This window comes from Terrapene carolina, unplaced genomic scaffold (assembly GCF_002925995.2).
Source record: "Terrapene carolina triunguis isolate 2854851 unplaced genomic scaffold, T_m_triunguis-2.0 Scaffold210, whole genome shotgun sequence".
Taxonomy (NCBI): Eukaryota; Metazoa; Chordata; order Testudines; family Emydidae; genus Terrapene; species Terrapene triunguis.
Window position 1 is genome coordinate 12,369,942 of NW_020664561.1, and position 13,661 is coordinate 12,383,602.

A 13,661-nucleotide genomic window follows, 5' to 3' on the forward strand; every position below is an offset into this window, starting at 1 on the left:
CCCCCCCCCCCCGTCTCTTGACTGCCCCCTCCAAAACTTCCCTGCCCCTTCTCCGACCTTCTGGCCCCCTTTGTTGTTGGCCTTCGCCTAATGTCTGTGTGAGCTTGCTCAGGAACGGCCTGAGCTGTTCGTCCCGGCACGCTGGGCAGCAGTGGAGGAGGAGCGGGGGAGGAGCTCCAGACTGCCGGAGGCGATCTGCGAATGCAGGAAGGGAGGGAGTGATCTCTGCTGCAGGGGAAGCGGAGGAGGGGCTCTCTCTGGCTGTCGGAGCCCCATGTAAGTGGCACCATCCAGCCGGCTGCCCTGTTAGCTGCGCGCGCTCTGCATGGGAGGGGGAAGTCCGGACATTTACAAATTCCCCCCGGACGCTATTTTTAGCTCAAAAAGCCGGACATGTCCGGGGGAATCCGGACGAATGGTAACCCTACCAGTGTCACATAAGCTGGTCACATGCTCTTGCATGCTTCGATGAGTCATAGCAGGGGACATTACCCATATTCTGGCTAGAACATTCAGAGGAAAGTCCATCGGGTGGGGATAAGCTTCTTCCATGGCCCATTGTGTTCATTGATGGCCCATCAACTTGAATAATCCATTCACAATGTGCTGGCTAACCTGGATGTAAACTACCTTGTGGGAGTTACCACAGGAGCAAACGCATTTGAAATACAGGTACATAGTCAATATTCATAACTTCAGATACAAAAATGATACATGCATACAAATAGGATAATCATATTCAGCAAACCATAACTTTTCCATCAACACCTCGCATGACACATTTTGTACAAGGTTTGTTGCAATTATAACACTGGTGAATACGGGGGTGCCAGAGTGTTGCTTTGGGGTACAGAGTATCACAGTGGGATGCTGCATGTTGCTTTCCTGCTTTCTCACAGATAGATGCCAGCAATGATGGAGGGGCCATCAGCCTCCACTGCTAATAGGTGGGGTGGGGGTCAATGGAACCTGTTGCATTATCCTCCTATGGCCTGATGGATTAGGAATAGAATGAAGGAGTCCCTCTCCTTTTTCCTCATCCCCTCCCCTTCCTGTGTACAGATCCAGGTCTGTGGAGGGAATTGGGAGGTGGAGGGGAACAACTTCCTTCTCCATTGCTTTTCCTGTACCCCAACTAAACAAATGAAGGGAGACATTTTTCCTTTAAGTTGTACTAATCTTTGGTATTATAAGTAATAAAAGTAAATGGAAAACCTTTCAGATAGAATTATTTTTGAATTGAACTTTCATGTCAAATAAGCAATCATCAGGATCAACCCAATCAATATACTAACATAGCTTAAAAAATGCATAAGGCATTTATTTTTGCATATTTAACCTCAGAATGTACTGTGGTCTGTAGTTAGCTCCTTTTTCTTTAACTAGGCTTATAAAGTTAAGCCATATACAAATTTATGTTCCTGAAACTCTTTGGGAGTAAAAGTTAATGTGGCACAATATAGAACTTGTGCACTCAGTATATAGTACTTAGGAGAGCAGTGTGTAAATGTCTCATTTTAGTGATGATGGCTAATAGTTGAAACTGGTATTGAAAGTAAATGTTAGATATGAAGCTGTTTCTTTGTGCTCTGTTGAATTCATGTTGTTCATGAACTGTGAATGGCTAAACCTCCTCCCTTACATAGAAAGTAGAGTTATCAAAACTCTAATAGAAGTTGTGTGTTCTGGATTCGTCTTTAAAGTAGCTTGAATTTTAGAGCTGCTGCTACCATCAGTTGGTTTTATTTGGGAATCTGAGGATGGATTTCCCAGACAAAGTTGAAAGGGTAGCCTGGATTAAGAATGGAACCAAATGTCTCCTTGAAAAGAAAAATAATTAAGAGTTTTCCATAAAATATTTGTGACCATACCATTAGTCCAGAAAGGGGGAGTAGCACAGAGGCAGTTGAACTCAGTAACCATGTTGATTTTGTGGTGTTATCCAGCTGCACCTATCCCTGTATTGGACTACATAATTCTCCTCATGTTTTTGTACTGAAATTCTTAGAGGAGAGGCATCAGAGCTGGCTCAATGTTATATCTGTAATAATGTTCCCTCCCCCTTCAGTCACTGCAGTAACAGAATGCATAACACAGCCAAGTACTATAAATAACTGCAGCTCATATTCTGCTTTGTTAGCTTCTTTTAGTGTAGACAGCTGACCTGAAATAGAAGATAAGCTCTTCCTTCTGGCTTTGTGGAGGGGTATAGAAATAATTGAGAGCAGCAAGTTGGGCAAGAGAATCTCTTTGGCTGGTGCATCTGTTTTAAAAGGTTCATGGTAACCTGTTTCAAGTTCAAGTGACAGGGTCATAAAGCACTTGCATAGTTTACAATATAAGTAGCCACTGAAATGGTGTCTTTTCAACCTTTTATCTTAGAGGTCTACTGCTTTCATTAAAGGAGCATTGAAGACATTGAATGTCAAAACATACTAGATCTGCTGTGTTGGGTTTAGTTTTTTAATTTAGTTAGATTCAATGTCTAGGCTTCTCAGAGCCCTGTAGGGCCAGTAGGCTGATATCCCTATTTATTTATGTCTAGTTTTTAAACTATGCTCATGCTCTAGTGTATGAACATATATGGTTGGAAATCCCAACTAAGAGAGAGACAAATTGACCTGATTATTAATTACCTGCAAATTAGGTGTTTCTCAGCAGAGATTAAAGTGATAAATGGCCCAAATTAAATAATTAGTGTACTGCTTTGCACTTGTATATATCTTTTCATCCAAGGATCTTGGTGCTTTACTTCAAAAGATCATTAAATATTGTGTGGGAAGCTAATGGGAAGAAAAACTAGTCAGATGAATTTACATGTTTAATCTTATAAGCATTCAGTGAAGATAATTTTGTGCCAGATCTGCCAGCCTCTGATCTGATATAGGATCATTGAATAATATTAATGCATGTTTGAAAAAAATAATTGTTCTGTTCCTAAGCAATGCATAAACCATTAAGATAGTGTCTTAACCCTTTAAACTTCCCCTTCACAGAAGTCCTTGCTAGAATCCAGTGGATTTGCATAGCCCAGGACTGTTGTTGATTCACATTTGTACATTCGTAAGAGCCATCTATTTCAGCAGCAAATTTGCTCTTAAAAATGCTATTGCTTTCTAAAGTCCTTTCTGTAAACTAAATTGATGCTCATTTAGCCTCAGTACTTAAAAATGAACCATTCATTCTTCTCTTCCACACACACCCCCATTCTGGGCCTCCTTTTATTCTCGTTACTCTGAAATTTTATCTCTCGTTCTATTTCTGCTCTGCTTTCTCATTTTCCTACCCCCCACTCAAGATACAAAGCCTCTTTTCTCAACCTCACAGTCTTCTACAGATTCTCTGTCTCTTTATTTTCACTAACACTTGTCTTCAAATCTTTTAGGCCAGCACAGGACTATTACTTCTACAGTTTTTTGTAGGGATACAAGTTACTGCAAGATGCTTTGGGTTTTTACTTTGTGCTGTACCTCGGTAATAAGCATTATACCTCAGCCTTCATATACTTTTATGCTTCGAGGCTATTTATTAGGCCTGGGTTGTGCAACTGAAGTAGCACCATTTGTTTGGAATATAGTGATAGTTCTTAGTGTAATAATAAGTAGAAGGGTTATGTTAAGTACTAGGTACGTTCAAGATACACTGGAAAATACATGCAGTACTTCATTATTTGCTCTTTGTTTAGGTGGAGGCCATCTGATAAGTACATCTTCCTGGCGGGATGGACAAAAGCTAGTGAAAAAGATACTGGGTCCAGCACCTAAAGTAGAGCAACAGCACAAAAGAGCAACATCCAGTGACAGAAATGGAAGGGAGAGAGCTACTAAATCTCGTAAGCTGTGCTATATTTAACACTAGCTTTTTCTGTTGGTTTTAATTTTTTATTTAACAACTTTGCAGACTTCTAAGATTTGTGGAGGCTCCTACTATATTAGGAATATGCAGCAGTTAAGGTTGCAACTCAACCTGCTTTTGTTATAAAGCCCTATTTTTATCTCATATGACTTTGACTTGGAAAACTAGTTTGGCCTGAAAATTGTCAGTTCTTTGTGTCTTGTGAATCCCACTGCAGGTGTATATGAATGTGAGACCAGAATCTTTTTGAATAGCTGTGTCCACTGGGGCTGTGTCTGCACCTTCCATGCCCTTGTGCCTCCCCTTTCCCACCTCAAAAGCATAAAGGGTAGAGCAGCCGTACAGTCCCTCTGTTCCCTCTTACCAGCCCTGGCAGTGAGACAGAACTAGTAGCATTTGTCTGCTACCCCTTATTGTTCCTTCTCCTCTTAACTCAGGGCTGATTTTTCCCTTTTTACCCTCTGTTATTCTTTATTTCTTATTTTTCTGTTTGGATTATCTCTTTAAAAAAAGCAAAGGCGCCTCTTTCTGCACCAAAATGGCAGATTCAAAGTCTTCAGACTGCAAACCACGTCTTTTCTGGATGGCTTAATCCCTCTCATTATTGGCCACAGCCACCGTTTATTCTGCCTTGGTGAGAGCCACATTCCAGGTCGGGGTTTGCTGTGCTGGACCTTTTTCCACGAGGACATGGAAATTCAGGGAAGCCTGTATAAAGTTTCACTGCCTCAAACAGTGTAGGGTCACTTCAGACCCCGACGATGGAGGATCAACTTCTAAGACAGATCCGACCACTGTTAAGTTCTAATCTGCTAGTGCCCCTGCTACCCAGCACATGACTCCCAAAATGGGTACCAACAAAAAATCCTTGGCATCAGGCAAGGCTCCGGCACCAAAGTCCATGCTGGCACTGAAGACTGGTGCAGCGTCTTCTGTGAGACGAGAGACCCAAATATAGACACCCCCATGGTTCCTGGCACCAGTCCCTATCTTTCTGTAAAGAAGGGCCCTAACATCAGTTCTCCAGGGAACAAATCACTATGCCTCTGCCCATCACAGGAGGAGTAAGTGATGCTGGCTCAACCTTCAGCTTGGTGCTGAAGAAACATTAGCCTCATGTGGTACCAGTGCTTACAATACCACTGGCACAGGCATTGACACAGGTGGCAGCTTCAATATCAGCACCATCTATGGAATTCCTAACGGTGCCTGATGATTTTTTACTGGAGGAGACTATCTTGTGCCTGGTGATGTTTTTGGTACTAAGACTTTCATAATTGGCACCAGTGCATAATTTTGACTTCTTGGCATCAAGATCTCCCCAGAGGTCAAACTGTCCCTTGACTGTTTCTTTGTTGTCCTCCTCACTGGAGCACACTTTTTCTTCTGTGTTGAGCAAGGAGTCTTCTCACCTCAGATCATTATATCACTACAAACAAGAGGCTCTTCCTTTAGAGCTCCTACACACACATCTATCACAGGCATACAAGTGGCCTGGTCAACCCGATCTGAACCAGTCTTACCAATACGGTGTGCCATCATGGGATTGTGCATTTTGGGGATCTCGGTCCTGGACATCCAGGAGACCTTCCTACCATTCTAGGAAGTAGAGTAGATCTCTGTTTCCCCTCCACTTCTATGCCCAGATCACTATCATTTGAGAGAGATGAGTGAGCAAGTGTCTGAGGAGGAACAGACACCAGAGAACCTGAGGAGCAACATCCTTTGCATTTCAGGCACACATTGTCTTCTTCCCCCAGCCAAAGCTGTTTCTTCAACCCTTGTACCAGAATCTGATGACTTCAAAAGTTTCAGGACCTGCGCCCCAGAATTGCCAAGACACTTGACATTGAAACGTCTATCACTTTAAAAAGAAAAATTTAAAAAAAAGGCTCTCACAAGCTTTTTGATATTCTGCACTCATCTGCTCCTGCTAGGATAGTACAACCTGTCAACGAGGACCTCCTGGATCTTGCTAAGACCTTGTGGCAAACACCAGCTACTCTATCTCCTATGGCTAACAGAACAGAGAAACACTGCCAGCTATCCTAAAAGGGGTAGGAGCAGTTTTATATTCCCCTGACACCAGGCTCTTTGGTGGTCTCTCCTGTGCTTGAAAATCTAAGGTGAGAGATATCCCAAGAAACTGAGCTCATTTCGGAGAATGGCCTGTTCATCAGCCTCACTACAGTTATGATTTGTCAATTAACAGGCCCTATCTGAAAAATGTAATTACCTTGTATGGGATAGGGTGTCTCCTTACATATCCAGGCTCCCACAAGATGCCAGAAAGGAGCTGAAAGATATCATTAAGGAAGCCCCAGCTAGTATCCAAAACATTGCTACTAGCATCCATTGATACCTCAGACGCTGGCTAGACAAGGCATCCATGTCTATGCATATCTAGATGATTGGCTAATCAAAGGCTTATCCCATCAGGAGCTTACTGCAGCTTTGAACTATGTCCTTCACTTGTTCACTCAAATGGGCCTTTTAGTGAACTACGACAAATAGTCTCCCATCCCATCACAGGCAAAAGAATTAATAGAGAAGTCTTGACTGACTCCAAATTGGTGATGTCATATCTTTCTGAAGACCGATTTCAGTTTCTTCAGTCAATAATCACCAGTATTAAATTGAATCCAGCATACACGGTATGGAGCTGTCTCGGATTTCTAGGCCCCGTCACTCTGCACTTACATGAAGCTTCTTGCCAAACTTCACGCGCACCTGTTACAAGCCTGGTTAAAGTTGGTGTATTGTCCTACAAGAGATCAAATTAGCATGAGAACTGTGGTCCCATCAGCACTGAACTGGTGGTCCAACCCCAAGAATTTCCAAAATGGTTTTTCTTCTCTCTGACTCCTGCAAAGATGCTGATCACTGACACATCATGAGCAGGTTGGTGTGTTCACTTGGACCACCTCCAGATACAAAGGATTTGATCTGAAAAGAAAATAACTCTTCACATAAATGTTCTGAAGCTACAAGCAATTAAATTAACTTCCATGGCATTCCAGACTGTCCTATGGAATTCCACAGTACAGATTCATACAGTCAACACATATGCAGGTGCATCTGCACCTGCTTATCACCCCCATGTCAAGAAGCTATCGAGTTATGGACATTGTGCCAACAACCCAGGTAACGTCTCTCCGTCTCGCAGGAGTCAGCAAAGTTTAGCAGACTACTAAACAGACAATTCATCACCAACTACGAGTGGTCTCTGAAGAGCTTTATCAAGCTGATTTTTTTTCACTAGAGGGGAAATCCTGTCATAGACTTGTTCGTCACCAAAGAGCATCTGAAATGTCCAGCCTTTTCTTCTGGGGAGGCAAGATGCCAGTCTCATACTGTTGGATCAAGGTCTCATATACGCATTCTCACCATTTCCCATCATTCCCAGAATGACATGCAAGATCAGATGAGACAGAGTCTTTCTCATTAGTCCTGATGGTCCCATACAAGTCAATACAGTTCTGGTTGATAGACCTTCCCCAGACATCTGCTTAGCCTCCCATTCCACTTCCAGACTGCCCAAATATAGTTGGGCTTGGCAGAACTCAATTTTTGATTTTTCTAATTTAGATTATTTATATACATTTTTATTTTAAAGATATTTTTCTATTAACTATTTTTATTTTTATGGTTGTGGGGGAAGGTTGAAGTTAGAGTTAGGGCAGTGCTGACAGTGATGAACTGCTGAGGGGCCCAAGACACCAGGGCACAAGATGTGGTGTGGGGGTGGGGGGGGGTCACCCTGGCCGGGCAGAGCAGAGCCCTCTGCAGCCAGGACTGTAAGGAGGACAACAAGCCCTTGGCTATGTGGCAGGCCACCCTGCAGCTGAACAGTTCCTGCCCGGGGACAGCTTCCATGCTCCTGGCTGGTGAGTAAGTGAGCAGGTCCATGACAGCAGAGCTGCAGAGTGCTCCCTGCACGACCATGGGACTGGTGACAGTGAATCCCAGCAGTCACAAGGTACAGGAAAGGCGGGGGTCCAAGAAGGGCATAGCAGAGACCTCCAGAGCCTCAAGAAGGACAAGTTCTCGGCTATGGGGGAGATCAGCCCGCTGCTGAATGGCTCCAGCCAGGGGATGAAATCATTCAGCAGCTGGGTGACTTCCTCTGCGACTGGGGAGAGGACGCCTCCCCGCAGTTCTGGCCGGGGGTCTCTGCTCTGCTGGGTCAGGACCGCAGTCTTTCCCACACCTTATGCCTGTCAGGATTGAGTCTTACCAGCCCCACTCACCAGCTGGGAGTGTGGGAGCCATTCCCAGACAGGAAATTCTCAGCAGTGCAGTGACTTCCCCTATAGCCAGGAGCTTGTCCTCATCCTTGCAATCCTGGCCAGGGGTCTCTCTTCCACTGGGGGGAGGGATAGCTCAGGGGTTTGAGCATTGGCCTGCTAAACCCAGGGTTGTGAGTTCAATCCTTGAGGGGGCCATTTAGGGTACTGGGGTAAATATCTTTCTGGGGATTGGTCCTGCTTTGAGCAGGGGGTTGGACTAGATGACCTCTTGAGGTCCCTTCCAACCCTGATATTCTATGACAACTGCAGCCTCCCTGACACCTTGTTCCTTCAGGGATCGGGTGTCACTGGCCCCGTGGCCATGCAGGGAGCCCTCTTCAACTGCACTATCATGGCACCTCACTCCTGTGACAGTGGAGCAGCAGAGGTCTCCCTGCATGGCCACTGACACCCAATCCCTGCAGGGACACAGTGTAGAGATGGCTGCAATCCTGGCTGGGCAGACCAGAGACCCCCGGCATTCCCAGCTGGTGAGAGGGAGTGGGTCCATGATAGTGGGCTGCAGATGGCTCCCTGCACTGTTGCAGGAGCCAATCAGCAGTGGGGTGGCATCCCCTGCTGTTGGGGGCTCCTCCTCCTTGCAGTCCTGGTCAGGGGTCTCTGCTCTGCCATGCCAGGACCACAGCCTCCTTCTGTACCTTGTGCCTGTAGGTATCGGGTATCACCAACCCTGAGGCAGCTCAGGGAGCCCTCTGCAGCTCCGCTGTCTCTTACCCACTCATGTACTCCTGTTACAGCAGGGTTGCAGGGGACTTGCTGCAGGGTGCTCCCTCCATGGTTGCAGGGCTGGTGATATCCGATCCCAGTAGGCACACTGGCTGTTACCGATTGATTTTTTTTTTTCATCGATTTCAGTGTGTCAGCTGAAAATTAACGTTTACCGATAGTTAGCAATTAAAATTTAATCCTGCCAAGCCTAAATGTTGTATTGCAGGATCAAGGTCAGATTCTACATCAAGACCAAGGGTCACTGCATCTGATAGTCTGGATGTAGGCTTGTTGAGTGCTGCTGACTGAGACAGCTCTCTACAAGATCCTATTCCAAAGCAGAAATCCCTCCACGAGGAGACCTTTTTCCTATAAATGGAAAAAAAATTTCAACTTGAGTAGCTCAGCACAACTTTGACTTGCTGAAAGCTTCTATACGAAAGATCCTTGACTATATCATATATTTGAAACATTCTGGATTTTTTTCAATTACATTACAATCCGCCGTGCAGCATTCGCTGCATGTCATGCACTTGTCCAGTCATATTCATTTTTTTTTATCCTATGGTATCCAGATTTCTAAAGGGGTTGCTGCATACTTACCCAATAGTCAGAGAACTCTCTCCTGCATGGAATCTTAATATCATCCTTGCAAACCTCATGATGCCACTCTTGGAGCACCTTTTAGTATGCTCTTTCCACCACCTCTCATTCTCTTGACAGTCTTTTTAATCCCATCACATCGGCCAGTAAGATCAGCAAACTCCACGCTCTCGTGGTTGATCTTCCTTACACAACGTTTTGCAGAGGCAAGATGATGTTGACACCTCATCTGAGGTTTTTCTAATGTCCGGATTTAATTTAAACTGGTCCATCAATTTACCTATTTTCTTTCCTAAACTCCATTTTACTCCCAGGGAGAAGAAACTCCAGGCCTTGATGTTTCAAGGGCTTTATTATACTACCCTTTCAGGACACATCCTTTGACTGTCTTCCAGTCTTTTTATTGCCTTTTCTCCAGTGACCTGAAGGGCTAAATCATCTCCCCCCAGAGAGTATCAAAATGGGTTACTCAGTGCATCAGTTTGCTACCGTATGGCTGAGATACCTCTTCCTTCAAAGGTTAAAGCATATTCCACTGGAGCATAAACTGCTTCCTTTTCTTGTTTCAGAAACCTCCCCATATCTGACATTTGCAAGTCCGCTACATGCACCCCTTGAGGGCTCCCTTGATCTGACTGCAGGATCAGATGCCAAGTTCTGGACTGCGGTATTATAACCATTCTTTAGTGGCAGTTCAGACTCCTTTATACCACCTCCAGATGGGGCACTGCTTATCAGTCACTTGGAGTGGGATCCACATGGATATGTTTGATTAAGAAAAAGTGGTTATTTACCTTTATAGTAACTGCTTTTTCAAGATGTCATTATCTGTGTGGATCCCACTCCACGATCCAACCTCGATTCCCCACTTTTTTGGAGTTCTCTGAATTAGCCAGGGAACTGAGGGAGAGTTGCAGCTGCTATGCCCTATATGCCCTTATGTGTGGGGAAGGGACAAGGGAGAGTGTGAGGACATTCAGGATGCAGGCACCCGGCCCCAGTGGACACTGCTTTTTCCAAAGATCAAGGCTCTGCGTTGGGCACCTGGGGTGGGATCCGCACAGACGAAAACATCTTGGAGAGCCCCAGATACTGTAAGATAAGTACCCAGGTGTGGGGGTTTTTGTTTGTTTTTTGCTTTTAAGGCAAAGAGGGTTTCTGCAAAGTTGGAAGAAAATTCATCTGTGTTTTGAATTAAAAAAGAGTGGTGTTGCACCAGTTTGCAACTTTGTGTACTGATGTAAGTGTTCACACAAAGTTGCAGTGGTTTAGCTAATTTGGTGCAACATTACACCTATAATTAAAACCGGTGAAACTTGTGTGTATAGATAAGCCTAGGGTTGTAGTCTAAGATCTGCAGTTGTGTTTTATTATGGAATCAGTTATACCTTTTTGTAACCCTTGCGATAATTAAGAACCCTGGTTGTAAACTTGGAGGCAAATTCTGATCTGCATCTTATAGCAAAAACAAAATTCTTGAACTCTCAGATTTTCACATTTGTAGTTATGGTGTTAAGAGAAGAGTAATTCCAAAGCTGCATGACACAAAATTATCACTGTAGAGATCAAGAAGGATTTTTTCCAATGTTAGAGGGTTGTAATAGTGTATTACAAGATTTCTTCTTTCCTTTGAAGCAGCAAATTTTGGCCACCTTTGGTCTTAATGGCTATAGTCCAATCCAATGTGGCAAATCTATATTTTTACTTAAGATTAATATGATAGCTCATATAGCTCTATATGGATTGACACTATGGTCCATACAATTTAATGTGGCCATTTTGATTTCAAAAACTGTAAAGAAAAGACTATAAAACTTGCAAGATTCTTTGGGTATTCTAACAATGTACACATTTCACATCAAATTTGGAAGAAAAATTGCACTTGTAATCATTTCTTTGCCCAATGTCTAGTTTCATTCTGAAGCAAACTTTACAGCATATTTGTAAAGCTGTACGGAAGGGATTTAATTATAAACTGATAGATCCTTAACTATAGTAGTGCTAATGGAAACTATTAAAATATGTGCATTTTGGTAGCAGTGTCCTGGCTACAGCCTATCCATTTCCAATTAGTACTAATTTATATAAGAGCTTTGGACATCATTGGCTCTGCTTGGTGCATTACAATTTTTTGCAGATATTTCAGTGGTGGCTTCTACTTCCCAGATCTTTGCTTTATATATCAAAGCTTTTTAGTACAGTGCTTTTGATATATAAAACAGGATGTTTTCTCTTTCGAGTGGAACTGACAAGAGAATACTAGTTCATCTCCTTACTTTTTATGCTCTTCAATTATTGACCATTTTTATGTGATTAGTTTGAAACAAAGAAAATCTCCCCTCCTCACCTTTCTTTCCCATTCAAAATGTTTAGATGTAGCATCTGACACCTTTCATTCTTTAGCAGGCCCTATTGGAAGGACAGGGTCAGATCCCAGACTGGATGTTACCCACAAAACCTGTCCAAGAAGTTCTGAATGGTCAAGGAGTAAAGTACAGTCTGAGAGTAACCTGAAGAAATTGGACTCTACTCTTCCAGATAGTAAACAAGATGAAGACCATACCTCCTTAAATAAGGACTTTCTGCCTATAGAGATACGTGGAATTCTTGATGATCTGCAGTTGGACTCAGTGATTCCAAGTACAAAGCAAGAGAAAGATGGGGAAAGGCACAGTCAGAAATCTGCACTGCCTACACAAGGTGCCAGGAGCCACAGTCCAACAAAAAGGAAACCAGACAAGTTAACTGCTAGTGAAGAGCCTCAAGTTATCTCCAAGAAACGTCACTATGACACAGATGAGGTTCGCCAGTACATTATTAGACAGCAAGAGGAGAGGAAGAGGAGGCAGAATGAAGAGAAGAAGGCACAGAAAGAGGCAACAGAACGGAAGAACAAACGACTTCAAGAGCTTTACAAGAAACAGAGAGAGGCTTTTGCTAAGGCAAAGAACATGCCAACTTCTGAACCTTCAGCAGCTAGGCGACTACAGGAAACCTATTCTAAACTGTTGCTGGAACACACTTTGCTAGAGGAAACTTCTCAGCTCTCTCTTGCGCAGGAAATGCAGGTATGGCAGTTTCACTACCTCAGTATTTTAAAGATAGGCATAGAAATAGAGGGTAGAATACTTAGGAAGGTCCTGAATTATCTTTATTAAGGTAGCAGTTAAGGAAAGAAGCAGATTATACCCATGAAAACAATGATCTATACTAAAAACCAAAATTTTATTCGCCCACAAGACAGACAAACTGCAGAATCTCCTCGCATCAGCAAGACACACAATAATAGTGAATGGAAATTCAGTCTCTCGTAATTCTAACTAACATCTGAGTTTAATGTATTGCTTAACTGATACAATGATTGAAACTTAAGAAATGCATATAGTAAAACTCCTCAGACTGAATGAGGGGCTTCAGTTCAGCTTACTTTGGCAGAGCTGTGACTACTGAGGTCATTCAACTCATTGCTATTTGAGGCTGAATGTGAAACATGGTTGTTGGTGACAGGTCATTACTGTTAACTTTCCTGGTTCCTCTTTGGCTGGCTCTGTGTGTGAGTAAAGCTTGTGTCCCACCAGTCAGTTTTGTTGGGACAAAAATCTTGAATGCCCTCTCCTTTTTTCTATTTTTGCATGCTAGTAAAACTTTAATGCTGAGTTTCTTCTAGTCCCTTTGACTTTATTGAGACTTAAGCTCCTCAGTCACTTTAGGCGCTTCTGAAAATTTTGCTGTTAGAGTCTTCTTTTTATTTCTAGCCCAGGCCTGGATATCAACCATCTGGGGAATCTGACAAAGAAAACAAGGCACAAGAACGTCCTCCTAGTGCATCTTCCAGTAGTGATATGTCCCTGTCGGAACCTCCACAGCCTCTTGTTAGGTAAGTAGGTATGGACGTTTCAGTCAGAGACTTCTAGTTCTCCATAGAACATATAGTACACTTCTAAAACGATTGCTTTTATAGTGATTAGTGATATAAAAGTGTTCTATGACAGTAGGAATATTTGAAGTGCAGTAATAAACTTTTATTTTGAGGTTGTACAGGAATCTGATGCACAAAAAAATAAATTTTGATTACCAATCTGCCTCAAAATTATAGCATCTATAAATAGTATTTAAAATATAATTGACATCAACTGCTGCTGTTATTCTTCTATAGATATCTCAGAGAGGTGTGCATTCCGCATC

General features: G+C 43.1%; 1 protein-coding gene across 1 annotated transcript in view; it reads left to right on the forward strand.

Moving 5' to 3' along the window:
- Positions 1-13,661, forward strand: part of LOC112105858 (centrosome-associated protein 350-like) — a 160,742-nt gene that overhangs the window by 57,531 nt on the left and 89,550 nt on the right. The window contains exons 9-11 of the mRNA XM_026655416.1: positions 3,686-3,832; positions 11,880-12,544; positions 13,232-13,353. Coding sequence (XP_026511201.1) covers positions 3,686-3,832; positions 11,880-12,544; positions 13,232-13,353 — 934 coding nt within the window. The remainder of the gene's footprint in view (positions 1-3,685; positions 3,833-11,879; positions 12,545-13,231; positions 13,354-13,661) is intronic.